Source organism: Elaeis guineensis, chromosome 6 (assembly GCF_000442705.2).
Source record: "Elaeis guineensis isolate ETL-2024a chromosome 6, EG11, whole genome shotgun sequence".
Classification (NCBI taxonomy): Eukaryota; Viridiplantae; Streptophyta; class Magnoliopsida; order Arecales; family Arecaceae; genus Elaeis; species Elaeis guineensis.
In genome coordinates this window covers 132,625,282-132,652,852 of record NC_025998.2, presented here as the reverse complement: position 1 = coordinate 132,652,852, position 27,571 = coordinate 132,625,282, and the positions used below count along the sequence as shown (strand labels likewise).

The 27,571-nt window shown below is 46.9% G+C and overlaps 2 protein-coding genes across 4 annotated transcripts; both read right to left on the bottom strand.

Moving 5' to 3' along the window:
• Nucleotides 1-576: 576 nt before the first annotated feature.
• Nucleotides 577-1,581, bottom strand: LOC105046418 (thioredoxin H2-2). Its single transcript, XM_010924997.3, has 3 exons — nucleotides 1,395-1,581; nucleotides 1,155-1,277; nucleotides 577-1,022 (listed from the first exon to the last, which is right to left on the bottom strand). The coding sequence occupies exons 1-3, from the start codon at nucleotides 1,518-1,520 to the stop codon at nucleotides 891-893; spliced, it is 381 nt and encodes a 126-aa protein (XP_010923299.1). The 5' UTR covers nucleotides 1,521-1,581; the 3' UTR covers nucleotides 577-890.
• A 1,167-nt stretch (nucleotides 1,582-2,748) lies between these two features.
• Nucleotides 2,749-26,710, bottom strand: LOC105046419 (uncharacterized). 3 transcript variants are annotated; one of them, XR_832264.4, is made up of 8 exons: nucleotides 26,550-26,710; nucleotides 9,609-11,843; nucleotides 9,414-9,471; nucleotides 6,713-6,861; nucleotides 4,673-4,759; nucleotides 4,338-4,466; nucleotides 3,301-3,531; nucleotides 2,749-3,202 (listed from the first exon to the last, which is right to left on the bottom strand). XR_832264.4 is itself a non-coding variant. In XM_010924998.4 (7 exons), the coding sequence occupies exons 1-7, from the start codon at nucleotides 26,616-26,618 to the stop codon at nucleotides 3,406-3,408; spliced, it is 2,853 nt and encodes a 950-aa protein (XP_010923300.1). In that variant the 5' UTR covers nucleotides 26,619-26,710; the 3' UTR covers nucleotides 2,749-3,405. The 3 variants fall into 3 exon arrangements, 1 of the variants encoding a protein (XP_010923300.1); XR_832265.4 differs by having other exon boundaries at nucleotides 2,749-3,183; XM_010924998.4 differs by having other exon boundaries at nucleotides 2,749-3,531.
• Nucleotides 26,711-27,571: the final 861 nt, after the last annotated feature.

Below are 27,571 nucleotides of genomic sequence, written 5' to 3'. Positions count from 1 at the left end.
AAAGGGATTTGCATGTGCAACGCATCACACCTTAAAATAAACGCAGGAGGCCTTTACGATTGATTTGAGATAGAAGAGACACAGAATACCTTTAAGTTTGATTCGCTCATCTCTTTATTCTAAAGCTATTAGCATAGCGGCTACATGTTATGTGGGTTCAGGTTGTATCTTCCGCAAGAAAGAATGAATGGTCTTCTTCTTCTTCTTCTTCTATGACGTTGATCGTTCGATCACACTCTACACAGATCTCAAAGCATTTCCAATTCTTTTATTCATCTATCCGCACAAATCTCAAAGTAACCATCATACGATCTAAGTTCCCTTAAAGGAAGGAAGGTGAATCCTTCCTTTGCATAAAAGATACAATCTATGTCCATTTGCTGCTCCAGAAAGCTTATAATCGTAGACATATTTCTTATGCTGCATCTTGACTTGTGTGATATATGCGGTGCATGGCATGTGGTTTGGAATGTCAACCTGACGCCATGTTTTGAGCATCCAAAAATCAGAAAGATTCCAATAACATGTGTACCCAAAAAAGCAAAAAGGTCCAATAATATAAGAACTTTCTAGCCATAATTATTAAGACAAATTTTATTTTTCATATATAGCAAAACAAGCTTAATTTTTCATAATCGTCATATGTAAGCCTTCAATTGGTGCGAAGAACCATACATCCCATTCCTGAAGATTTTTGGGCTTTTCATCTAATAAAAACTATTAATTAGCATTCCACACAACAAACAGAGCAGATTGGCTGCTCTAAAGTACGTAATAAAACCATAAAAGAGATAATCTCGACAGAAGTTCTTCGTTCCACACGCGGGAGACGACAACAAAGTCCACAAGATATATATTAGATAGTTAACTAAAAGCCTTAGCACGTCCTTCTAAGCCCTGAGCTGCGCGATTTTCTTCTCGAGCTCGTCCTTCTTCGCGCCCACCACCCTGCCTACCTCTCTCCCTCCCTTCACCAGCACGAACGCCGGCATCGTCTGCACCTTCCACTGCTGCGCCACCTCCTGAAATATTTATTTCGAAAAAAAAAATCAAATCAAAATTCTAAAACCCCAAACCCTATTCCCATCTCATTCTCTGCAACCACAAATTTTTTTACTTAAAAAAAAAAAAGAATAAATAGAAAAATCCGATACCGAGAGCTCGTCGACGTCGATCTTGACAAAGACCACGTCAGTGTACTTGGCCGCCATGGCCTTAACGGCCGGCGCGATGGAGCGGCACGGCCCGCACCACGATGCCGTGAAATCGATCACCATCTTGCCCATCAAGCCATCAAGAAATCAATTACTCAAGAAACGAAGCGATTATGGTCATTAAAATGGTAGAAGGGATGGGATGACATGGGGCCCGGAGGGAAGAGAGGAGTAGAATACCAGCTTGGAGGAGTCCTTGTGGGACTTCCAATGATCGTTCCAGGCATTCTTGGAGTGGATGGCGAGGATGGGGGAGTCGACCTCCTCGGCGGCGAATGCGGCAGGGGTAGAGAAGTGATGTCCCATCGTCCCTTTCTCGTTATTCTACTCTCACTCGTTCTAGGGTCCCAGAGTATCGGCCGATGAAGCCTCTAAATAGCCGCCGTGGCTGCTGGGCCCCGTCCTCGTCATTCCTTGCCGGCGAATGGATGCGGGTTTCGGATTCTCTGACAGCCGCGGTGCGCTCGAATTCGATTCCCACCGACGGTTTAGGCTTATCCACCCGTTTTTTGAACGTAAACAAATAAAACGGTAAAATAAAAATTGCTCGGAACGCCTTCTTATCACCGCTTGATATTATATAGAGCAGTATTCTTCAATGATAGTGGCGCTGTTCCATTGGTTAGTGCTGGATATCGAAATTATGCGTTCAAATAGAAAGAAACCTTCTTTACATCTCTTTCGGTGGGCCGCTAAAAAATTTTATTAAAAAAAAAAAAAACCTAATATGTGTTAGAGCTCTGTCCGGTCTCCAAATTTTTTTAAAAAGAAAAATCACATTTGAAAATGAGCGTTGCATGGATTTCCAGAATTCCGACTAGCTTTTTTTTCTTCTTTTTTGCGTTGGTGTAAAAATTGTTTTTTTTTTTTTTTCTATTTGAATGATATTTTATGGTAATTGTAATAGGATTGCTAAAGTGTGTGAGATTTACTAAAGTACGTGATACAATGGGCTTGCTAACCTGTGATTCCACGAGTTATTCTACTTGGCACGCATCGTACGAGTCCTTTTCTTGTAGGAATCCATGTTGGTGCCTGATTCTTTCACATTTTAAAATGAGCTTTGCGTGGATTTTCTGAATTCCAACTTGCATTTTCCTCTCTCTTTTTGGTACCGTTAAATACTGATGGTAGAATATGCGCCATGTTATTGGTATGACATCTGGACGAGCATTTTAGTTCCAAGCATTCACATTCAAACCTGAAGGTGTTAGAATTTCAGCAAATAAGGTTATCTTTCTTTAATGCGACAAATAGGTATAAGATTCTGATTTCTAGAAAGTGGAGAGCCATTTTGGTAGCACGCATCACATGCTTTGTGCGCTTAAACCATGTTTCAATTAGCTTGACAATATTATGATTTGTCCATAATGGAAAACTCAGCATTTCTTAATCCAACTTTAGAATAAGATCATTACCAGGGACTGGCAGATTCTATATCGCAACCAACTCTGTCTTTTAAGGTAGTAAACTCTACAGTTTTTGAGGAAAAACCATCTTATATTGGTAAGGAAATATTACCATCTGATGCCTCTTCAAACATAATGCTTAAGATCTATGATCATTCCAATCATAGCAGTCCAATGACAGGTTGCACGAATTAACAATAGCAAGTTCTCTGTAAATGTGTTGCCATCTTAACAAGCCACTCAACGAGTCCCCTCACAATCGTAATAAAACAAACTTCATCCCGAGATGATTACCTGGCCTATGTATCAGCTAATCACTAGGAAGATTATTCTCCCAACAATTAGCAACATTTCATCAGAGACCATTCAAATGCCCACAGTAACGTCGCTTGGAACATATATCAATGTGTAGATTTGATGTCTGTTCGAAAGGAAGCTATAGTGTTTAACTCACAAACTTGGAACCACAAGATCAGCTTCTTCTCAATGGATGAGCTTTCAGGTTATAATTTCAGCTTTCACCACAGTTCATCCATGACCAGCTACCAGCTCCTTGATATCTGTATAAAAGATCCACCACTGTACAGTATTTACTAAGAGAAAAATTCAAGGTAATCTCTGTATACAAAGGATGCATAAACTCAAAACATAACTTTCATTTTAATGCAACTCCATACATAGAGTAGGCGTAATCTGCATGGATCTGCCCCTTTGATGGAAGATACAATGCATGATTTAGATAGTGGAACACAACCACAAAGTCACCATCACCCCGCATCCATTCATGGGTTCTGGCCCGGAGTCCATTCGAATCTTGTATTCTTCTGTTTTTGGCTGCTCACTCTCATAGTAATGTATCGTCTCACTGCTTTCTGATTCACCTCAAAAATGAACCTCATGTCTCTTATCTGCAAGCACCGTCAAATGCTATTTATTAGATTGTTGCTGACCTAACATTTCATATTAATGAATGTGTGAATGATGCCAGTCACCAATTAAAACATCCAAGAGCAAAAGACTGTTAAGCAAACATGGATCTTGAATTCATTTGTCAAGACTACTCCATATGACAACTACCTATGGGATATGTTTATTGATACCTCCAGCAAAAAACAAAAGCATTTGTCTCCTTAAGTATTAAATTAAGAAGAATTATTTGATACAGCATAAGGGCATAGCGTTGTGTATGTAAGATGTGTGCCTTAGAGATGAATGTATTTCCTTGCATCAAACCATCTGCCTTCTTGTCCCTTCATTTTGAAGTTAACAGAAAACCAGGGGACTTCGCATGAGCTTACACTGCATAAAAACTGCTCTTTGGATGAATTATTACCTATGCCTGGTTACCTCCCTATACAAGGAAGAGCCAAAAGCCACCTGATTTCAAAGGTAAATGACAGAAAAATGGGAATGCATGAAACGAATTCAGCACCATCGTCAGAGAAATTATCACGTTCTGATGGATCTTAATCTGGTTGATATTTGTAAAGCCACCTTCATATAGATAGGATAAGGCTTTTTAGCATTTGGCTTTATTGTATGCATACGTGCATGCTCACAATGGTAAAAATTATTGTTAAGGAAATAATTAAAAGAATAATATCCATGGTTATATCAAATATCATCATTTTCATGAATCAAAAAATTGTAATAATAAGCAAGTTTCAAAAGAAATGCAGCAATTCAAATGTTGCAGACAGTAACCATCCCGTACCTCGATCAAAGAACCTGAACTTAGATTTATACGCTTTTTAGCAGATACTTCCTTGCTGTTGACAAAGATTGAACACTTGCCAATATTCTTCAAGACAAATGACCCATCATCATCCATCTTAATAATTGCCTGTGTAAGAAGAGATCATAAAACAGTTCCACTAAACCGAGGTGCATACAAAATGCCCAGATAACTAATAATACATTTTGGTAAGATGAAGTTAAAATGAGCCCACAAATGAATCTTCCACGATAGTCATGCAACTTGACTCGTCTTCCGACTAAACTTTTTCTTAATAACTTGTTATCAGTTAATGGTAGAGAAACAATAGTCACCTGACGCCGAGATATTTTATTAGCACGTCCTTCTCTTCCCAAGTCAATGTCAACTTTTACATCTTCTGTGGCTCTTCCAAGTGATACCTTCATGTTTAGAAAAGATAAAATTATCAAAGGAGGCAAGCAATCAAAATATCTGAATAAACTTGGTATGTGGATCATAAATGAACTTTATACAACTTTTATAACAATTTTATAGTGGAAAAGATAATGTGGCAAAGCATGGACAATAATTCCATAAATCTGCTGACAAAGAAAAACCATAGCATTTTAGATAATATTATAGGCCAGTAAAACAAAAGGTAGCAAGATGATAAATGAAATGAAATTCTCAACTACCACTTGATATATAAGTTTTCACTTAGAGATTCTCACCCAAGATAACCAATGCATAGGCACCACCTAAAGCACATTGTAACAATGTTTGGATTTTGATTTTGGGATTGGATCTGCTATTTGCATGAATATAAAAACAAATAAATATTATGCCATCAGTTTGGGATCACTTCGTGAATCCTACTCTGTTTTTGGTTCCCATACAAGGGTAAATACTCCAAGATAAAGTCTCCAAACCATTTTCAGTATGTCCACACTGAAGTTTTTTTTTTTTTGGTCAACTCTGTTCCAAGCTAAAACCAGTATCTAACCATGCTTCTTGGTGACGCTGTCTCTGGCATAGCTCCATATGCCCAAATCATCTCTTAACAGTAAGTCTTTGCATTGCCATCCATTTCCGATGCCAACATAACCTTTGTTTAAAGAGCCCATTCCTACCTATCCATCCTGGTAACTGATAAGTTATGCTGATAAGTCCACCTATTTAACCAACAATCTGATCCATTCAATAAATTCAGTCCTATTACTGCTCTGTAAATATAATTTTTGGAGTCAGTGGCATACTATAATTGCATAGAACTTATTTCACCTTGCTTCAATCTTATTGAGGACAAAACTTCTTAAATATTCTCAAAAAGGACCAATTAATGAAATGGAACCTGAAACAAGGCAAGGATGTGATCCATCTAAAGAGGTTCGCCATCTCAGTACCAGACCCTATATCAATGAAATCCCACAATAGTATCGAGGTATGCAATACGGTATGGTACGCCCCATACCGTCCAATATAGGATGGTACGGCGAATGCTACTAAAGATAGTAAAACTAAAAACAAGATGCCATTAATAGAAGCTCAATTCCCCAAGATCAAAAGTTCAACCACTCAGAGACAGTCTGGATACCTGACTACCATATTGATATCATTTCTCATGTATGGGTCAAAAATTTAACCTGAAGCCTCTTTATTAGCCAAGGTGAGGAGGCACAGGGGCATGTAGATATTGCAAAGGACTGACCTTGCAAGCCAAAGTTTTGGAGATACTATAATCACCTTTAGATCAACTGCAGTATCCTAGATATCTTCAAATTGCAGAATCAACAACATCTTTACTCCTATTACTTCTCGTTTTCTATTCCTCCTCTTCTCAAATGAATGGAAATCTTCATGTCACATCTCCTACCCATATGGGAAATATTATTCCTATAGAGTGGCTGCACATCCACGCAGCTCCTAATTGAAGCCATTTAGGAGGTGTTTGGTTCGAGGCAGTTGGTGCCTGGAATGGGAATGCGTGACTCTCATTCCAACCATTTGGTTAGGGAGAGTACCATTCCGATTCTGATTCTATGATGGAATGAGAATGGTCCAAGCTTCCTAAAATCCAATCCCGACTCTCTCCTAAGAATTCAAAACTTCATTCTAGTCCTCCGATTTCAATTCTAGGACGGAATGGGAATGGTCCCAACCCCCTAAAATCCAATCCCAACTCTCCCCTAAGGATTCAAATCTCTATTCTAATTCCAATTTCAATTCCAATCATGAACCAAATGCTTCAAAGGACCATTCCGATTCTGATTTCAGTCATGAACCAAACACCCCCTTAAATATTTAGAAGAATTAGGCACTTAATTATACTAGTAAAATCAGAATGTTGTAAAAGCTGAATCCATAACAATTAAAATGCCTGGTTGAGTAAATACCTCAGGAGTTCTTATGAAATACTTCATACAGCGGCCATAGAGAACTGCAAAAGCTCCATGAGATAAGATAGCTCTATTCATAAAAGAGTGGGCACCTTGCTCCAACCTCATGATGGCCTTCTTGCTACCCACAGAGTGATATCTTGAAACTGGTCATGAAAACAGAAGGGATAATAGGGTCAGCAGAGCATGCCACTATGATATTGTATGCAGTCACACCTGAGTACATGCATATAAGAAACACAACACAAAATCATATGGTTACGTATACCACAGGAAAATGTAAAGAATAATGCATAAATCTGTTAAATACAATTCTTTAGAAAAAACTAAAAATTCCCAAATGATTTGCATTTAAGAATTCAAGAAACTCAAAAATCAATAAATTGTCACATGATGAGTGTTTACATAGCTTAGACACCCACGCACAGCAATCTAGCCATATGACGTAGCATGCATCTTCGTACTTCCTGTTCAACACCCCTATCAAACCAAACTCTTTCAACAACCTTATACAAGCAACTCATCTTGTCAAGTTGACCACAATGCTCGTGCGCACCTTCATGCCACTGAAATACACTTCTCATGTGCTCCACAATCAGGCACCTCTGTGTTGTCTCAAGGCTTTGTGTTCCAACAAATACTGCATACCCAGCTGACTCTACACCCAATAAAGTACCCCATGCAACAATTTATCCAATAAGTCCAATCCATGAGCCTACTGTGTGAACCTTCAAATAACCACAATACCAAATACGCATGGCACGCCCCCACAATGCCAAAGTATTGCATGAGGCTTCTAGACAAGCCAAATGCCTGTGTCATGAAGCTACATTGCCAAGCTAACGCATCCCGCAGCTTGGTGAAGCCACAAATGACCATGCACATCGAAGTCCTTGCATGCATCCGTTCATGGCCATATCACCCAACATTTCCATAGCCTATTGGCATGCTATTGCACACTACCATGGGACATATCATCCAAGTCAGCCCACTAAGTAAAGGTTCATTGATCGACAACAGTTCTTTGCAATCACTATCCAACTTCTTAGTACGACACATTGACTTCCAACTCCCTGGCCCAGCTTCAAAGCACTATGTCCCAACATCAGTATTTTATTAGCCACACTTTTGCTCCATGCTTAACCAGTTATGGATCCCCATAAGGCACCATACTAACTCACAATTTATGGAAGTCTTTCCAGTCGGGTGGGCCAAACCCTTGCCTAACTATGCCCTACCGCTCGTACAAGATCCAAAATGCATAGGATAGACTGAACAAACCGGCCATGTAAAACCTTGAAAAAAATCCCTCCATTCAGGTCATCCAACTAATATCACCCTAGATGCCCCTACACAAGAATGCTCAGATAGGGGGCCCATCTCCTACGGGCTTGGGGCAATTGAGCTCCATTTGTTGATTGTCCAAACTCCTCAAAATTCAACATCTCCTCAAGTTTCTAACATATATTCTGATAGTTTGTTGCCAAGCCTTAAAACATGCTCTGCAAGGTCCCCACAACCAGGTCATGGCAAAGGCTTAACTCAACTCCCTACTACCAAGGTACGTCATACCAAATGGTATGGGACATACCATCCAGACCAGTTTGATACCGATACACAATACCAAAGGTATGCCAATACTCAGTACACTAAACCAGCCCCCGTGCTAGATGTACCGACATGGTGATAGGGTAGCACCAATATAGGGCTCGGTATCAATACAACCTACCTTGCCTACTACCTTAGCTAGACATCTGTCCCTCCACATCCAAGGGATTCTAAGATAAAGGAAGCTTCACCACAGCTCAGTCAAGTCTCTCATCCGCAATATGCAAGGCTCATGTTAGCCCACCTTGCAACATGCTAGCACTGTACCTTGCCTACTACCTTTGCTAGACATCCAGCCCTCCACATCCAAAGGATTCAAAGATAAAGGAAGCTTCACCCCAGCTCAGTCGAGTCTCTCATCTGCAATATGCAAGGCTCATGTCAGCACACCTTGCAACATACCAGCACCTTAGGCTAAAACTAAATGGCATCGTCCATTGAATGTTCTCAGCTTTCTATTTAACTTTTTTTTTAGTTTTATGTTTGAATTTATTTTTTGGTGCATCTTTATTCCATTTGATATTTTGCTTTTTTCTTTTTTAGTTTATTCTATATTTTTAAACTATTTCCTTTCCTCTCATTTTTGCAACTCATTTGTCAACTAATCAAAAGCTACAGATCCCTCCAAAAATGTTGTCATTTACCCACTTAAATCTCTCATTACTCGGTTCTCCTTCCTCACATAATAATGTCATCCAACTTAACCCATCTATCTCTTTTCTTGCATATATGTGTAATCAATCTTCTATAGTTTCCTTGCATACCTTGCTCATTCAAACTGGTCTAAGCGCTTCCTTTATATGCTAACATGGTAATGCAACTATAAGTGATGGATGTGCACTTTTCCAATTGATGGTTGAGTGTTTACAGGTACATAAGGAAAATCATGTGTGGACCTCCAAGTATTATTTTTCAATCCCTCCTCCCTCTCTCCCTTGCCGTATTTGCATTACATTTATGAAAATGTACAGGCATATTTGCTTCTGCAACATATTGCTCATACATATATGCATCACATGCAATCCAAAAAAAAAACAAAGGGTTAATGTTGGAAAATGCCAAGCTTTTAATTGCCATGAGCAAGTATTACCTTCCCTGGTGAAAAGGCTGGAATCCTGATCATAAGGACCTAGGTCCATGTCAAGTATCTACAAAAATGTGTGAGTAAATTGAACAATCAATCAGCATTGCAAGTCCGGAATACTTAATCATCAGAAATGGAACTTGAAAGAACACAAAAAAACATTACTTTATTTAACTACAGAAACGGCCAGAGATTTTTTACCATAGCCTCAATGTCAGAAAAGCTGGGTACTTCATTTTCACTGTCAGAAATTTGCTCTTCTTGATCTGAAGTAGATGCATTTGCCACTGGATCTAAAAGACCCAACTCTGCAGAAACTGATCCTGCCTGGGATGGCACAAAATTCCATTGTGTTCCTTGTACATCTGCTTCCTCCTTACAACCATCAACTATGCTGAAGGAATAGAGTTTAGAATGATCAGATGCTAGAACTGGCTTCTCTACAAAAGAATCGATAGAATTGTTGGATTTTCCAATTTTCTCTGAATCTTGTGTTGTACTTTCTTCCTTCAAGGCAGCAACTGGGGCAGAGGGTAAGGCAACATTTGCTGATGTGCATAAATTTGGGTCATCAACAGCAATGCCTGCAAGTCTGGAGATTCCAGCTATGGAATTACTTTTAAAGGACTCTGCTTCTAACATGCAACCTTCAGTTGAGGGCATCGTGCCCACTTTTAGTGATGTAGATGACTTGGCCTTCATGGAGGATAGAAGAGAACGTGCAATTCCCAATTGTTCCTCCTTTACCATGGTTAAGTCTTTTACAGTATGCTTCCCATCATTGGATAACATCTTGATAGAGGAGGAAATCAGACCACTTTGTTCCTTAGAAGTGTGCTCCCATGTAGGCATAGGAACTTGTGGAAGCACTTGAGTGGGTAAAAAGACATCATCATTGCATGGGATTTCAGGATCCTCTGTGTTCAATGTACAGATTACAAACCCTTCGAGAGGGTCAATAATATGACATTTTTTCAAAGAAGAAGATGGCAGATTAACTTCTGAGGCACAAAAACCATGATCATCATCATGGCCAGAATGTATCTGATCACAATTATCGTTGGTCCCACCAGGACATGCCCCTTCAGGAATCATGATGCATGGGTCCAAAACCTCTGTAGCTTTGGGATCACTTGAGTTGAGGGCATCATCTTGATGTGCGTTGCTAGGAGAATTCAACAACATGGAGCCTAAACCATTTAGGCAGGCATTATTTGCAATATCTTCCTCATCCACATCAATGAAAAGGAGCCCCTCGTCAGTAAGATCCATGTTAGAAAAATCCATGAAGTCACTTTCTGAGATCACTGTTGCATTATCTAAGTCAGCATCAGAAATCTCATGATTCGACTTGGGTTCTGAGGTGACACCATCACATCCTGGCATATCAGTGTTAGTATCATTAACAGTGAGAATCTCATGTTCTTGTTCTTCAAAGTGCACACCCACTGGTATAGTTGGTACAGATATGTTCTGAACCGTTCCCCAAACAGGTAGGCCAGGTGCTGGAGATGAACATCCAAGTTGATGGAGCGAGTCCCCACATTCTGGAACTTTCGAATTTATGTTATGTTTTCCTGCAATGCCATCTTCATTACCATCATACTGGTCAAGATTAGCTTCTGTAACTTCATTGTCACACAGGTCGCTTGTTCGTAATGGTTGCAGTTTCTTAATCTCTTGTAAATCTTGGCAGGATTTTAAAGAATCAAGATCCTCTCTAAGGATCTGCACATGATCTTTTTGCATGTTGTCATGTCCAAAGGACTGAATCACATTATTTTCTCCTCCTCTGTCAATTGTCACAGAGGAAATATTTTGTGTGTATCCATATAAGCAGTCCCTATCCACCATCTGATCTGGAAGTTCATCTTCAACTGAGTTCACATGCTCTGTACGAAATGCATGGTGAGTAATATTACCACAGGCAGCAGCAGAATCAACCCTCAGCATATCAGAGAAATCATGTTGTCCTTTATGATAGCCAGTTTCTTGATGTCCATAATGATTTAAGAACGCTGCCCCTAGGGCAGTATCATCAACTGGATGCTGTCCATGAGGTTCGAACTGGTCTCCACAACCATAACTATTGGCAGTATTGATGCGTGGGCATTGTGGCACAAGAAAACCCAGATTAGCAGAACTACAAGGTTCATGACAAACTCTCTTTCGCATGGCATAGTAATGACTTCGTACACTGTCCCCTTTTCGTTTCCCGCATAAAGAATCTTTTCCTTTGGAAGTGCAAGTTCGATTAGTTTTGGGAGGATTGGATATAGAAAGTTCCATCTCAAATTCAATAAGACAAGCAGATGCCTCAGCTGAGATATCTGGATCATAGAGGAGTGAATACCAACGGTCCTGTAGTTCTCGAAGAGTAAACCGACGAGAAAAGCGCACTGCACCTTTAGCCAATGACTCCAAGGAAGCACCAGCCTGAGATATATAAGGCACCAAAAAAAATGCTTTGGTAAATTCAAGACTTAATGAAACATTAACAGAGGCAATTAAACCTTAAGCAAGCATCTAGTATAAATAAGATGAAAACACTGCAAAAAATTTCTGATATGGACCCAAATCACCCAATATGATGATAATTCACAACAGTACATTTCAATCACTGCCTGTGGCCTGATTTTCATGATATCTGCTCATATGCTCCCCTCATAAGTTACAAACTCCTCATTGCATGTGTATCCATCCTAAATCATAAAACAAGCTTACACTGTAGGGTTGGTCCCAGATGCCAAAACAAACATTAGCAAAAGGTTCAAATTTACTACAATATGATCAGTAGTATGTTAGAAGTGATGATGCCATTAAAACTTTAAGATGTTATCAAAATATAAGTAACATCAGATCCTTAAGGCATTCTTGCCAAAAGCACTTTGGCATATGTTTGATTACGGCTATAGATATAGGAATCCACATATTTTATAAATAAGGGGACATGTAGTAAAAATGTACATATTGGACAAACACCCATCAAATGTTCATCAATAGATTCGGTGGTTGGCCCTGAAGTTACATTGTCTACAAGACCATAGAAGTACCATCAGGAACTCCATGTAAAACAATTATCATCCACTGCCAATTTTCTTTATAGATTAACCTGCCTTCCGTATTAGCACTTTCATTGGGTTGTTGATGAAATTCAACAGGCTGATCATAGGTGACCACCAGAAAAGCTGATGAATTCACACCACAAATTTGTTTTTACCACAACATTTGTTAAGGAAATAACAAATAATTATTTATATATAAAAGTGTTTGCCGCCCTTCCCCCTTCCATCAATGCATTACGAATGAGTATACCATTTCTGCCTGCAATTTAAATAAATGGATTTTTTGGGGATTCGAACCTCAAGTTTTTAGTCTCTATGGAACCCTTCTAACCAAGCCATCAAACTGAGTGCATCCTATGCAACAAATGTATAAGAACTACATCTACTAAACTACTATGGCTTGCATCTAGCCCCATGAGCCAATCAAGGACTTTCATTATTATGGTACACAACACTATCGCTCATGGCCGTTCCTGTTCTTATGTTCATTTATCTGACCAACTGCACTCTTTCCTCAAATCCTCAAAAAAACACTTGACAGACTCATCCCTTCTATGTTTATCCTATCCTCATGGGGCTTCCTTATTGTCCACCAATTTGATCAATACATAATAGCTAGTCTTAGATTTCTTTTTTTTTTACAAAAATGAAAAACTTCAATAATACTAACATTTGAATTAAAAGGCAGATTGCCACTTCATTCACCCCGATGTAAAAGCATATATTACATGCAATTGCTATAAGGGTTTATGGCTGTTTGCAGCATTAATATGCCAAGCATGTACCTATACTTTAAAAAAGAAAAGAGAGAGAATATTAAAAAAAATCATAACTTCATACGTAACACGGTAGATCTTGTTAGAGCTAAATCTCACTTTAGTCTTGCTGAAGTAGACTGCATTCAAAGAGATAAAGTTGCTGACCAATTAAAACAACTTTATTAGAAATTTAGAATGGTGCATGATTTCATGTTTTCAAAAAAGGGAATGGTGCGGGCAATTTGAACTTTAAATTATATGGTATTGACATACAACCAAACTGGTGCTCTACAAACTAACCTTAGTAGTAGAAATTTTCTATCTAGGGAATGAACTTGCTTTGGAAACTCCTCAAAAACTCGAATTCCACCTGCTTCCTAAGCACTTCCTACTTTAATAGTTTTAAATTGTCTGCCTCCCCAGACCTGCTTCTGCACCCATTCCTGATTCTGGCAACTAAGGAACTAACAATGACATGCTGGCCCAAAAATCATGCTGCTTGATAACATTTGATGCAGTCACAAAGATCTGGAGAAATGCACCCTACTGGAAGGCAAAAGATCCACTTCTCAAATGAGATGCAGGAAGAGATTTTGATAGGACATGGAAAAGGTAGGTGTCAACAAACAGTTATGGTGGGAGTGTCAAGGTGAGCGTTTATTTTTTATTATCTCCTTTATCATTTTGAACTACCACTGAGGTTTATTGCAAATTTTCAGTACCAAAAGGGGTTGGTTCTGTCAAGGAAACAAACCTTCTGTGCTAAGAAAACCAGGTCGGATGGTTGAAGCAACCATCTGAGCCCATAAAAAGGTTATGGCAACATACAAGGTCCATGGTACCTGGTTGGATTTTACAGCCAAAACATTCATAAAGCCAATTTACAGAAAATGGTCCATTGTTTATGTTGATGTGATATCAATATCTTCCCTAATAGGAACTTATCACAAAGAGCTTCCAATCAGTATTGTTGGTGCAAAAATCCGCCTGCGCCGGAGAAGCTGGAGTCGAGGGAGTCGCGGTCGCCACCGAGACCTGCAAAAGAAGTCTAAACCGGAGTTGGGGTTGCTCCGGCAAGACCCTCCGATGCTCAAGTCAGTTCTCTGCCTCAACAAGAATGGAGTGCTCGAACGAAAATTTTAGCAGAGTTTTGAGATAGAAAATAGAGCTTAGAAAATAACGTATCTGGGATCCCCCTTTTATAGGCGGAGGGAGCAACAGACTTATAGCGATGTTTGTAACCGTCTGGCAGTGGGCTGCCCATGGTCAGGAGGAGTTTGTTGCGAAGAGTAGTGGAGTGGAATCGTGGCTATCACCGGGACATGCCACGTGGAGTCTGTCGCGGGGAGTGGAGCGGCGTCCGTTGTCGCGACTTGCCAGAGGATGGAGGAATTGCGCGGTATCCGTCGCAGGAAGTGGAGCAGGATCGTGGCCATTATTGTGGTCTGCCAGGGAGTGATGGAGCCGCGCGGAATCCGTCGCAAGAAGTGGAGCAGAGTCGTGGCCGTTACTGCGGCCCGCCAGGGAGTGATGGAGCTGCGCGGAATCCGTCGCAGGAAGTGGAGCAGAGTCGTGGCCGTTGCAATGGCCTGCTAGAGGGTCCAGGCCTGTCGGCCGAAGTCCGGCTGGAGTGTCTGGCGGAGAGAGGTGGCTAGCTACCTGTCTGAGAGGAGCTCGGAGTCCGGCTCCCGTAGGAGTCCGGACGAAGTCTTCCTTCAGTCGAAGTCGGGGATGAGGTCCGGCTCCCGTGGGAGTCCGGACGGAGTCTTCCCGCAGCTGGAGTCGGAGACCAGATCTGGCTCCTGTAGGAGCCCGAGCGAAGTCTACCTGCAATCAAAGTTGGGGGCGAAGTCCGGCTCCCGTAGGAGTCCGGACGAAGTCTACCTGCAATTGGAGTCGTGGGCAGAGTCCGACTCCCGTATGAGTCCGGACGAAGTCTGCCAGCAGTTGAGGTCGGGGACGGAGCTCGGCTCCCGTAGGAGTCCGGACGAAGCCTTCCAGCAGTTGAGGTCGGGGACGAAGTCCGGCTCCCGTAGGAGTCCGAACGAAGTCTTTCTGCGGTCGGAGTCGGAGACGAGATCCGGCTCCCATAGGAGTCCGGGCGAAGTCTACCTGCAATTAAAGTTGTGGGCAGAGTCCGGCTCCCGTAGGAGTCCGGACGAAGTCTGCCAGCAGTTGAGGTCGGGGACGGAGCTCGGCTCCCGTAGGAGTCCGGGCGAAGCCTTCCGGCAGTTGAGGTCGGGGACGAAGTCCGGCTCCCGTAGGAGTCCGGACGAAGTCTTCCTGCGGCCGGAGTCGGAGACGAGATCTGGCTCCCGTAGGAGTCCAGGCGAAGTCTACCTGCAATTAAAGTTGTGGACAGAGTCCGGCTCCCGTAGGAGTCCGGACGAAGTCTGCCAGCAGTTGAGGTCGGGGACGGAGCCCGCTCCCGTAGGAGTCTGGGCAAAGCCTTCCAGCAGTTGAGGTCGGGGACGAAGTCCGGCTCCCGTAGGAGTCCGGACGAAGTCTTCCTGCGGCCAGAGTCGGAGACGAGATCTGGCTCCCGTAGGAGTCCGGGCGAAGTCTACCTGCAATCAAAGTTGGGGGCGAAGTCCGGCTCCCGTAGGAGTCCAGACGAAGTCTACCTGCAATTGGAGTCGTGGGCAGAGTCCGACTCCCGTAGGAGTCCGGACGAAGTCTGCCAGCAGTTGAGGTCGGGGACGGAGCCCGGCTCCCGTAGGAGTCCGGGCGAAGCCTTCCAGCAGTTGAGGTCGGGGACGAAGTCCGGCTCCCGTAGGAGTCCGGACGAGGTCTTCCTGCGGCCAGAGTCGGAGACGAGATCTGGCTCCCGTAGGAGTCCGGGCGAAGTCTACCTGCAATCAAAGTTGGGGGCGAAGTCCGGCTCCCGTAGGATTCCGGACGAAGTCTACCTGCAATTGGAGTCGTGGGCAGAGTCCGGCTCCCGTAGGAGTCCGGACGAAGTCTGCCAGCAGTTGAGGTCGGGGACGGAGCCCGGTTCCCGTAGGAGTCCGGGCGAAGCCTTCCAGCAGTTGAGGTCGGGGACGAAGTCCGACTCCCGTAGGAGTCCGGACGAGGTCTTCCTGCGGCCGGAGTCGGAGACGAGATCTGGCTCCCATAGGAGTCCGGGCGAAGTCTACCTGCAATTAAAGTTGGGGGCGAAGTCCGGCTCCCGTAGGAGTCCGGACGAAGTCTACCTGCAATTGGAGTCGTGGGCAGAGTCCGGCTCCCGTAGGAGTCCGGACGAAATCTGCCTGCAGCCGGAGTCGGGGACGAGGTCCGGCTCCCGTAGGAGTCTGGGCGGAGTCTTCCTGCAATCGGAGTTGGGGACGAGGTCCGGCTCCCGTAGGAGTCCGGGCGAGGTCTAGAAGATGGTCGATCATCGTGGAAATTTGGGTGGAGTCCGTCCGTCGCGAAGAATCCGGTCGACGCTGGTGGGGGCTTATCCGTCAGCAAAACTTTGGAGTGTTGCGGGAGCTCGGCCGCCCGGGAGGTTTGAAGGGACGTCGTCGGAGGTCGGAAGTCGGTTGGATCCCTGGAGGGTCACTCCTATCACGAACTTCGGCTGGGAGGTATTTTATACCCAACACCAGTCCCCCTACTTCCGAGTTCGAATTTCGAATGAAGTACAGAGAAATTTTTGCAGCCGAAGTTGTCCCTTTGAATCCTGTGCACGATCGCCCCCAGATATTTTGGCATTAAATGCGCGCGTGCTGGAGTCTTTTCGAATCGGAGCGATTCGAAGGGACCTTTCGGAATTCCCGCTGGTGCGTTGGCCCAGGTACGGCGCAGTAATGGCTCTGTCAGCTGTCAGCCGCTTTTAGCCGTCTGCCGTGGGGAGTGGGACACGTGGCGAGCGCGGGTCGGCCTGGGGGATTCGCGATCATTATGGCGCCGGATCCCAGGGTCTATTTAAACCCGCCCTTCCGCCTTTAGGGGCCCTATTCCGCCTGAAAGTTCTATCGGTGTTCGCCTTCTCTTCGAGAGCCCTGACCCTCCTTGGCGTCTTCCTTGGCCCTAGGTGTCCTTCGAGTCACCCCTGTCCTCGCCCCTCTGCATCCTTCAGAGCGATCTAGATTAGTCCCGGAACCTTCGTTTTTCTTCTTGCCATTTAGGGGCCTTTTCTCCTCCATTTTTCTTCTGTCGCATTCCTCTGGTTTGGTCTCCCGCAACCCCTCGCCCCTTGTCCCGCCTGATTTCTCCGGGATCTTTAGGGCCTTCGTTTGAAATATCTTCCGACACTTCCGCCTCTAGTGGTTCTAGGAGTTCGTCCGCGTCAGCCCCCCAGGACCCCCACACTGTAGACGAACCCACATCTGGGGCTGGGCTTCGTCTGATTTTTGCGCCGGGTGCCATTCCCTGCTCTCTGACTCCGGATGAACTCCTACTGATAAGGGTTCAGTATGGAGTTCCTCCGGAGTAGATCTGGAGCTTCCTGGTCCCGCTGATCGGGCTAGCACCCCTCCTCCTGGCCGCTTCTGCCTGTATCAGGAGGCCTTCCGTGCCGGACTCCGGCTTCCGCTTCCGCCCTTTGTCGTCGCCCTTTTCCGCTTCTTAGATATTTTTTTAGCTTCAGTTGCGCCGAATTTCTTTAGGTTTTTGATAGGGTTTCTCTCCCTTTGCCACGTAGTCGAAGTTCAGCCATCCCTCTCTTTGTTTAGGTATTTCTACACCTTCAAACGTCACCCCTCGACAAAGGACTGGTGGTATTTCTCCCCCCAGTTTGATAAGAAGGGGTTGCTAAAAGGTGCTCCCTCTTCAATCCACAACTGAAAGGGGAAGTACCTCTTCGTCCACTGCCCGACTTTGAGGCTGGGCTTGCCCCCTTGGGGCTCTCTGAGGGACTCTGTCCGCCGGACTCCCAGCCTGGGGGAGGACGACCTTCAAGCCGCCCGGAAGCTTCTTGGCTATTCCGCTCCTTCCCTTCCCAACCTTCTGAAGAGCAGTTTTTGTTCAACATCGGCTTGAGTCCCCAGGATCCTGCGAGTATTCCATCTTTTCTTTCCTCTTCTTTTCTCCCGTCCTTCTTCATTTTCTCTTCTTTTCTTCTCTTCTTTTTTTTTTTTTTGCGTGTCACTTCTTCCTTTTTCACCCCATCACCGATTTTTGATTGATTTTTTTTTTTTAGGAATGGACGCCGAAGTAGCACGGATGCTCGCCAGGGGCCTCAAGGCCCACAAAAGAAAAGGCGCCGCAGCCTCCGGATCAGCAAAGAAGGCCAGAACAGAGGAGACGAGCTCGGCCGCGCCTGCCCAGGCGGCTCCCGCGGTCGAGGTTCCCTCGGACGCCGAACCTCCGGCTCCCCGGGCCTCTTCAAGGAGTCCCCTCACTGAGGCTCCTGTTTCAGGGGTCCGTCCCGCGGAGGCGCCCGGGGTCGAGAGGGGGAGGAGAAGGAAGTCGGTGGCCCGCAGGATAAGTGGCCGCCGGGTCGCCATCGAAGAATCCCACGGTTCTGAAGAAGAGCCGGAGAATCCCTTCAATGACAGAGACTTGATCAAGCGATTGATCGACGGCTGCATTCTGCCCGAAGTCGTCGAGAGGATTGATCGCGCCGATCCTGAGCAGCGGGTTTGGGACTCCCTAGGATCCTTTCTCGAGGTAAACAAATCTTCATTTAATTGGCTTTTCGACCCTTGTTCTGATCCCCTAGCCGCCCTTACAGATTGGGCACCAGCTCCTTGCCAATATCGAGGCGACGAACCGAGCGAGGAGGGACGCCATCCAGGCGGAGGAGCGTCGTCGGGCCGAAGTCGCTCGCCTCAAAGAAAGGGCAGCTGAAGTAGTTACCCTCCAAGAGGCCCTGGAGAAAGAAAAGCAGGCCCGGGAGGAAGAGAAGCAAACCTCGGAGGAGACGGTGAGGAAGGCAGAGGCCGAGGTCGCAAATTTGGCGGAGCAGATCCCGATCCTGGTCTCGGAGGTCAGGATTCTTGCGGTGGGGGAGTTCAAGGCCTCTGTGGAGATGAGGGATCTAAACGTCAGGTTCGGCCAAGAAGCATTAATCAAAAGATTCGAGCTCTGCCAGGAGAAGGTGGCCAGAAAATTTCCCGAGCTCGATCTCAGCTTCTTGGGCGAGGAGTCTGAAGATGAGGCCTGTCCCTATCCTGCTGCCACTGCTGCCGCAGCCCTCCTTCCAGGGACACCGAGCTCCCCAACTCCTACCGCAGAGGTCTGAGACCTCCGACCTTGTATTTTTCTTTTACTGCAATTTTTCCTTTCCTTTTTGTCTTTAAGAAACATTCAATCAATAAAGTTGAGTTTCTCCTTGTGGACGGCTTTTCCACTCTTCTCCGCTCTTCCTTCCTCCTTTTTGTTTTTCTTTCTGCAATGAGACGCACCTTGACGCTTTTGTCTCCCGATGGCAATGTCCTGCCGAAGCACTTCCCCTGCCCAGGAGATTCCGCTGAAGTCCACGATTCAGCACCTGAAGAAGGAAGTTCTTCGTTTGACGAACAGGTCGAAGAAGATGGAAGGTGAGCTTCGCAAGTTAAGGGAGGGTCACTCTGAAGCCACCGCGGAGGCCACCCGCTTCCGAAACCTCCACGTGAAGGGGATCATGGAGTACAGCCGGAGAAAGGCGAACTTCGAGAGGGAGCTCGAGGAACATAGGAAGCACACCAGCGACCGATCTTGGGCTCAAACTGCCAAGATCAGTTCTCTCAGAGTGGAGCTGTCGGCTGCACAGGAGAGGATCGGCCAGTTGGAAGGAAGCTCATCCCGGCTTTCGACTCAAGCCGACAGCGATCGAGAATGGTCGAAGGTCTCCGACCTTCAGCGGCAGCTCCAGGATGCCGAGGCGAGCTATGACGCACACCGGACCGACTGGCGCAGGCAGGTGGACGAATGCAAGGGGAGGCTCAGGATGGCGACCGACGAGGTTGCCCGCCTTCAAAGGCAGCTAGCTAAGGGGGCTCAGTCTGCTTCCGCCAGGGATTCCGACGAACTCCAATCCCTGAGAAGGACCGTAGAAGAACTGTCTGTCGCTCTTGGGGAGGGGAGGGCCGAGCTGCAGCAATTGAAGATCCAGCTGGTGTACGAGCAGCGGGTGGTCAAGGACACGGAGGCGGAATCCGAGGTCCTGAGAAAGAGGCGTCGAGAGGCGGAGAACGAAAGGCAGCGACTTCATCGGATGTTCCAGGACATGCTGCTGAAAAAGAGAGAGCTAGAAGAAGAAGTTGAAAATCTGAGGCAGTCCTTGATAAGGAGTGAAGCCGATAATTTGAGGTCGGAAGGAGCAGAGCTTCCCTAGGGCTCTTTTTGCCTTCCGTCTTTCCATGTATATATTTTTCCTTTTGTTGTTTTGTTTTGTTCTTGTTGTTTTGCTTTTCTTCCTTTAGCCTTCTGGACTTTGTAGTGTATATTTCGTGAATGAAATGAAAAGGAGATTTTGTATTACCTCGTCCACGCATTGTATTAAATTGTCGTCCGCCGAACTTCTTTTGCCTTTTGACTAGTTCAACGTCGACGTAGTTTGGAGGTGCCCAGTCGTTATCGTGTTGTTTTACTTTTCTTGTCGCTTTTCCTTCTCTTTTTTTTTTCTTTTTTGAGTGAGGGTCCTCCCCTTGCTTTTTGCGGGGTCGTGTAGAAGTGTGGAGGTGCCATTGAGGGAACTTTTCCCTTTATCCGATCTTGTCGGGCGATCGGGTTTTTATCATCGTCAGGACGAGGTTCTCCTTCTGTTCTTAACGTAGTCGATCTCAGCTCAGGTTAGGACGAGGTTCTCCTCCTGTTCCCAACGGGACTGTGGGGGCACATAAGTGCCGTTGCAAAGGCCTCTCCCCCCATCCGGTCTAAAAGAACCGGACCTTTGACTTTGCTCATGTCAGGACGAGGTTCTCCTCCTATTCCCAACATGGCTGTGGGGGCACATAAGGACGTTGTAAGGCCTCTCCCCCCATCCGGTCTAAAAGAACCGGGCCTTTGACTTTGCTTATGTCAGGACGAGGTTCTCCTCCTGTTCCCAACATGGCTGTGGGGGTACATAAGGGCATTGTAAGGCCTCTCCCCCCATCCGGTCTAAAAGAACCGAGCCTTTGACTTTGCTCATGTCAGGACGAGGTTCTCCTCCTGTTCCCAACATGGCTGTGGGGGCACATAAGAGCGTTGTAAGGCCTCTCCCCCATCCGGTCTAAAAGAACCGGGCCTTTGACTTTGCTCATGTCAGGACGAGGTTCTCCTTCTGTTCCTAACATGGCCATGGGGGCACCTAAGGACCGTTATATGGGCCTCTCCCCCGATCCGATCTTAAAATAATCGGACTTTCATTTTGCTCATGTCAGGACGAGGTTCTCCTCCTGTTCCTAACATGGCTATGGGGGCACCTAAGGACCGTTATATGGGCCTCTCCCCGATCCGATCTTAAAATAATCGGACTTTCATTTTGCTCATGTTAGGACGAGGTTCTCCTCCTGTTCCTAACATGACCTTGTTTTGATTGTTTGAAGGGGTTATCCCCAGTCGTAACAAGTCCATGCCAAAAGGGAAAGACATGCAAAGTCGAAAGAAATTTTGATTCAAAGCAAAGTCGTTAGTAATACATTTACAAGTTTTTCAAGTCCCATGGTCGTGGAAGGTCTGCTCCTCCTTGAGGTCCTCCGGTGACGGAGTTGATGATTCCGATTGGAGGCCGATCTCCGGACTGCTTTTCCCTCCTCGGCGGTTCAGGTTGCGGCAGGGCCCTTGGCCGATCTTCTCTACCCTCAGGCCGGCGTCGAATGAATCTGTCGAGCCGACCTCGTTGGATGAGCTCCTCGATCTCGTCTCGGAGCTGGATGCATTCCTCCGTGTCGTGACCGTGGTCACGATGGTAGAGGCAAAACTTGTTCGGATTGCGCTTCTCGGGGTGCGTGCGCATCCTCTCCGGGCTTCCCTGCCTGCGTGCTTGAGGAGGAGTCTGGGCACGCTTGTGCCCGGGAGGAGTTCGAGAACATGGCCGAGCTTCTCTCAGCCCTTTTTCGACTGCGGGCTTACTCGAGTCTCCCGCCTGCCGCTCTCTCGCGGTTTCCTCGTCCTTCATTTTGAAGGCTTCTTCCGCTCGGACGTACCCTTCGGCCCGAGCCAACAGGTCTGCAAAATCCCTGGGGTACTTCTTTTCCAGGGAGAATAAAAAGTCGTTCTTCTGAAGGCCGCCTTTCAGAGCGGCCATCGCTACCGACTGGTCCAAGTTCCGGACCTCCAGCGCGGCGACATTGAAGCGGTTGATGTAGGCCCGAATGGACTCCCCCTCCCTCTGCTTGATGTTGATGAGGAACTTCGAACCCTTCCGGGGGCACCGGCTGCTGACAAAATGAGCCACAAATTGGTGGCTCATCTGATCGAAGGAAAAGATGGTACCCTGCTTCAGCGCCGAGTACCAGTTTCTCGTCGCTCCCTTCAAGGTGGATGGAAAGGCTCGACATAGAATGGCATCGGGCGCGCCATGAAGCAGCATCATCGTCCGGAAGATCTCCAGGTGGTTAACCGGGTCCGAAGTCCCGTCGTAGCTTTCGAATTGAGGGAGCTTGAAGTTTGGCGGGATCGGTTCCTGCATGATCATTTGAGAAAAGGGAGGGTCAGTACAAATGTCCTCACCATAAGCGGGGGGAGCGTGACGGAGTTCCTCGATCCGCCGGTTCATCTCCTGAAGCCTCCGGTCCAAGAAATCCTCTCGACTACGGGTCTCGAGGGTCTTCTAGCAAGATGGAGGTAGAGATCTTCCGGGGGTTGAATCGTGGTCTGATTGGGGGCTTTCCACCCTTGGATTCGTCTTTCCGGAAAAGACTGGGCGACTGGCCCAAGGGGCCCATCCCACCGTCGGATTTTGGAGTTCTGGCGACACTCTTTCCGATCGCACTGATGCTTGCGGCTGCTGCTCTATTGCATGGCCTGCACAGCTTCAGTGAGGCCTCTGACCTGCTGCACCAGTAGGTCGAATTGCTCCGTGCCAACCGCCGTTGCCAGAGAAGGGGGTAGAGGCCGGGAGACTGGAGATGAGGCCGGAGCATGAGATCTGGCCGCGGAGGCCGTGGATCGCCGTGTGGATGCTTTGCGGGGAAGCATCGGGCAAAGATCAAGTGGGGGAAGGAGGAATGGATGTTGGAAAAGATGACCGGAGACGGTCCCGTTGAGCGCTCCTTTAAGAACAAAGGTGCTGCGAAGACACAGACCCTTCCTCTAGCGCCAATCCTGTTGGTGCAAAAATCCGCCTGCGCCGGAGAAGCTGGAGTCGAGAGAGTCGCGGTCGCCGCCGGGACCTGCAAAAGAAGTCTAAACCGGAGTTGAGGTTGCTCCGGCAAGACCCTCCGACGCTCAAGTCAGTTCTCTGCCTCAACAAGAATGGAGTGCTCGAATGAAAATTTTAGCAGAGTTTTGGGATAGAAAATAGAGCTTAGAGAATAACGTATTTTGGGTCCCCCTTTTATAGGCGAAGGGAGCAACAGACTGATAGCGATGTTTGTAACCGTCTGGCAGTGGGCTGCCCATGGTCAGGAGAAGTTTGTTGCGAAGAGTAGTGGAGTGGAATCATGGCTATCACCGGAACATGCCACGTGGAGTCTGTCGTGGGGAGTAGAGCGGCGTCCGTTGTCGCGACTTGCCAGAAGATAGAGGAATCGCGCGGTATCCGTCGCAGGAAGTGGAGCAGGATCGTGGCCATTATTGTGGTCTGTCAGGGAGTGATGGAGCTGCACGGAATCCGTCGCAGGAAGTGGAGCAGAGTCGTGGCCGTTACTGCGGCCCGCCAGGGAGTGATGGAGCTGCGCAGAATCCGTCGCAGGAAGTAGAGCAGAGTCGTGGTCGTTGCTGTGGCCTGCTAGAGGATCCAGGCCTGTCGGCCGAAGTCCGGCTGGAGTATCTGGCAGAGAGAGGTGGCTAGCTACCCGTCTGAGATGAGCTCGGAGTCCGGCTCCCGTAGGAGTCCGGACGAAGTCTTCCTTCAGTCGAAGTCGGGGACGAGGTCCGGCTCCCGTGGGAGTCCGGACGGAGTCTTCCCGCAGCTGGAGTCGGAGACGAGATCTGGCTCCTGTAGGAGCCCGAGCGAAGTCCACCTGCAATCAAAGTTGGGGGCGAAGTCCGGCTCCCGTAGGAGTCCGGACGAAGTCTGCCAGCAGTTGAGGTCGGGGACGGAGCCGGACTCCCGTAGGAGTCCGAGCGAAGCCTTCCAGCAGTTGAGGTCGGGGACGAAGTCCGGCTCCCGTAGGAGTCCGGACGAAGTCTTCCTGCGGCCGGAGTCGGAGACGAGATCTGGCTTCCGTAGGAGTCCGGGCGAAGTCTACCTGCAATTAAAGTTGTGGGCAGAGTCCGGCTCCCGTAGGAGTCCGGACGAAGTCTGCCAGCAGTTGAGGTCGGGGACGGAGTCCGGCTCCCGTAGGAGTTCGGACGAAGCCTTCCAGCAGTTGAGGTCGGGGACGAAGTTCGGCTCCCGTAGGAGTCCGGACGAAGTCTTCCTGCGGCCGGAGTCGGAGACGAGATCTGCTCCCGTAGGAGTCCGGGCGAAGTCTACCTGCAATTAAAGTTGTGGGCAGAGTCCGGCTCCCGTAGGAGTCCGGACGAAGTCTGCCAGCAGTTGAGGTCGGGGACGGAGCCCGACTCCCGTAGGAGTCCGGGCGAAGCCTTCCAGCAGTTGAGGTCGGGGACGAAGTCCGGCTCCCGTAGGAGTCCGAACGAAGTCTTCCTACGGCCGGAGTCGGAGACGAGATCTGGCTCCCGTAGGAGTCCGGGCGAAGTCTACCTGCAATCAAAGTTGGGGGCGAAGTCCGGCTCCCATAGGAGTCCGAACAAAGTCTACCTGCAATTGGAGTCGTGGGCAGAGTCCGACTTCCGTAGGAGTCCGGACGAAGTCTGCCAGCAATTGAGGTCGGGGACGGAGCCCGACTCCCGTAGGAGTCCAGGCGAAGCCTTCCAGCAGTTGAGGTCGGGGACGAAGTCCGGCTCCCGTAGGAGTCCGGACGAGGTCTTCCTGCGGCCGGAGTCAAAGACGAGATCTGGCTCCCGTAGGAGTCCGGACGAAGTCTACCTGCAATCAAAGTTGGGGGCGAAGTCCAGCTCCCGTAGGAGTCCGGACGAAGTCTACCTGCAATTGGAGTCGTGGGCAGAGTCCGACTCCCGTAGGAGTCCGGACGAAGTCTGCCAGCAATTGAGATCGGGGACGGAGCCCGGCTCCCGTAGGAGTCCGGGCGAAGCCTTCCAGCAGTTGAGGTCGGAGACGAAGTCCGGCTCCCGTAGGAGTCCGGACGAGGTCTTCCTGCGGCCGGAGTCGGAGACGAGATCTGGCTCCCGTAGGAGTCCGGGCGAAGTCTACTTGCAATTAAAATTGGGGGCAAATTCCGACTCCCGTAGGAGTCCGGACGAAGTCTACCTGCAATTGGAGTCGTGGGCAGAGTCCGGCTCCCGTAGGAGTCCGGACGAAGTCTGCCTGCAGCCGAAGTCGGGGACGAGGTCCGGCTCCCGTAGGAGTCCGGGCGGAGTCTTCCTGCAACCGGAGTTGGGGACGAGGTTCGGCTCCCGTAGAAGTCCGGACGAGGTCTAGAAGATGGTCGATCATCGTGAAAATTTGGATGGAGTCCGTCCATCGCGAAGAATCCGGTCGACGCTGGTGGGGCTTATCCGCCAGCAAAACTTGGAAGTGTTGCGGAGGTCGGCCGTCCGGGAGGTTTGAAGGGACGTCGTCGGAGGTCGAAAGTCGGTTGGATCCCTGGAGGGTCACTCTGTCACGAACTTCGGCTGGGGGATATTTTATACCCAACAAGTATCATGGTGCTCTGCTGATTGTTACCCCTTCAAGGGTGACAAAGGCACACAATTATACATTTGCACAGCTTTAAAGTAGCTAAGAGTAAAATCAATAAAGTAATTTGAGATGCAATTGATTACAGTCAACCCTTTATTCATTCCTGTCTTGTCGATGAATGACCCAATATTTGGATATAGGGTTAACATCATCTCATATACAAGGTTAAACTAAATTAAAGACAGAACCCCTGAGTTGCTATCAAATATTGACTTGTACTGCATTGAAAGCTCTAACTCCTCTTAATTTCGAGAAACTTCCGTAGAATTATCCTAAAGAGAACAGAAATGAGATGAAATAAAGCTAAACGGCATCTCAACATCCAATTTTCCCCAAAAAGCACTCAAATCTCGAAGCAGAAATACATTTTTTTTAAAAAAAATCACTGAAAAACTTTTCGAATGAGCAAACTATCAGAAGTTTTAAACTAACTCAATATATATAAAAGTCCAGATAAAGAAATCAACTCGAGTATGAAAATTGTTGGTTCATTGCAATGTTCGAAGACATCGAATCAGGATAAAATGAAAGGGACAAAGAGAACGCGAGATCTAGTTACCTCGACGGCGTTTTTGAGTAGGAGATCGTCTTCTGGGATCCACTTGGTCAGGGTCGTGAGAGCTCCCATCTTTGGGGTTGGGGTGGGGGTTCCCCGGCCCGGGGGATTTGGGGGCCTAGAGAGCGGTTAAGGCGACGGTGGGGCGTGAGAATGGTTTAGGGTTTAAGATTTGGCAGGAGAGGGAAAACCAGGTGGGGCAGCGAATTCGGGATCCAACCCGGACCGTGACTTCGGTATGGACCGGTCCGGCCGCAACCGCCCTTGGATGGTCTTGGGTTCGGTCGGAGACCCGATTGCCTGGCCGTGTACCGGGCGAAAAGTGTGCAAGAAACCGGTTGTTCCCGGAACGAACCCGATCGAAGCGGGAAAAAAAAAAAAAAAAAAAAAGCTAAAACGACCACCATCAAGAGTGTCAGACCTCCAACAATTGTTTCGAAAATGATTAACCTCCAAAAAACGAGAATCTGATTTTATACAACCATGAAACGAACGCTGTACGTTATCTTCGCTTATACAAAGGTCGATCTAACCTAACTCTAAAAGAAAAATATAATTAATAACATTGATCTAATTCAAATATAAAAAGTAAGTAAATTGAATCTAATTCAAATAGGAAACAGCTCAAAAAGATCACAATAATTTATGGCAGCATCCAAATGACTGCCTGGTTACTTGATGCAAAATGGATCTTTAACATACTAAAGATGACGAGGGAGGTAAGGTGAGCTCATCACCTATATTCGTCGTGTCTACAGAGGAGACTGCTTGGAGTACATCATGGAATACTCCAAAGGAGAAAAAAAAATCATATAGGGCAGGTTTTTTTCTTTTTTTCTGTAAAAAATGATGTATTCAAATAATTTTAATATGAATACAACTAAGAGTGTAATAAGATAAAATATCTCTAAGAGGCTCCAGAAGTATCTCTCCTGCTATTCAAAATGATCTTTCAAAGTGGTCAGCGATATAGACAACCACTCAATCGATAGCAGTATTCACTCTCAGTAGACATATCTAGAAAT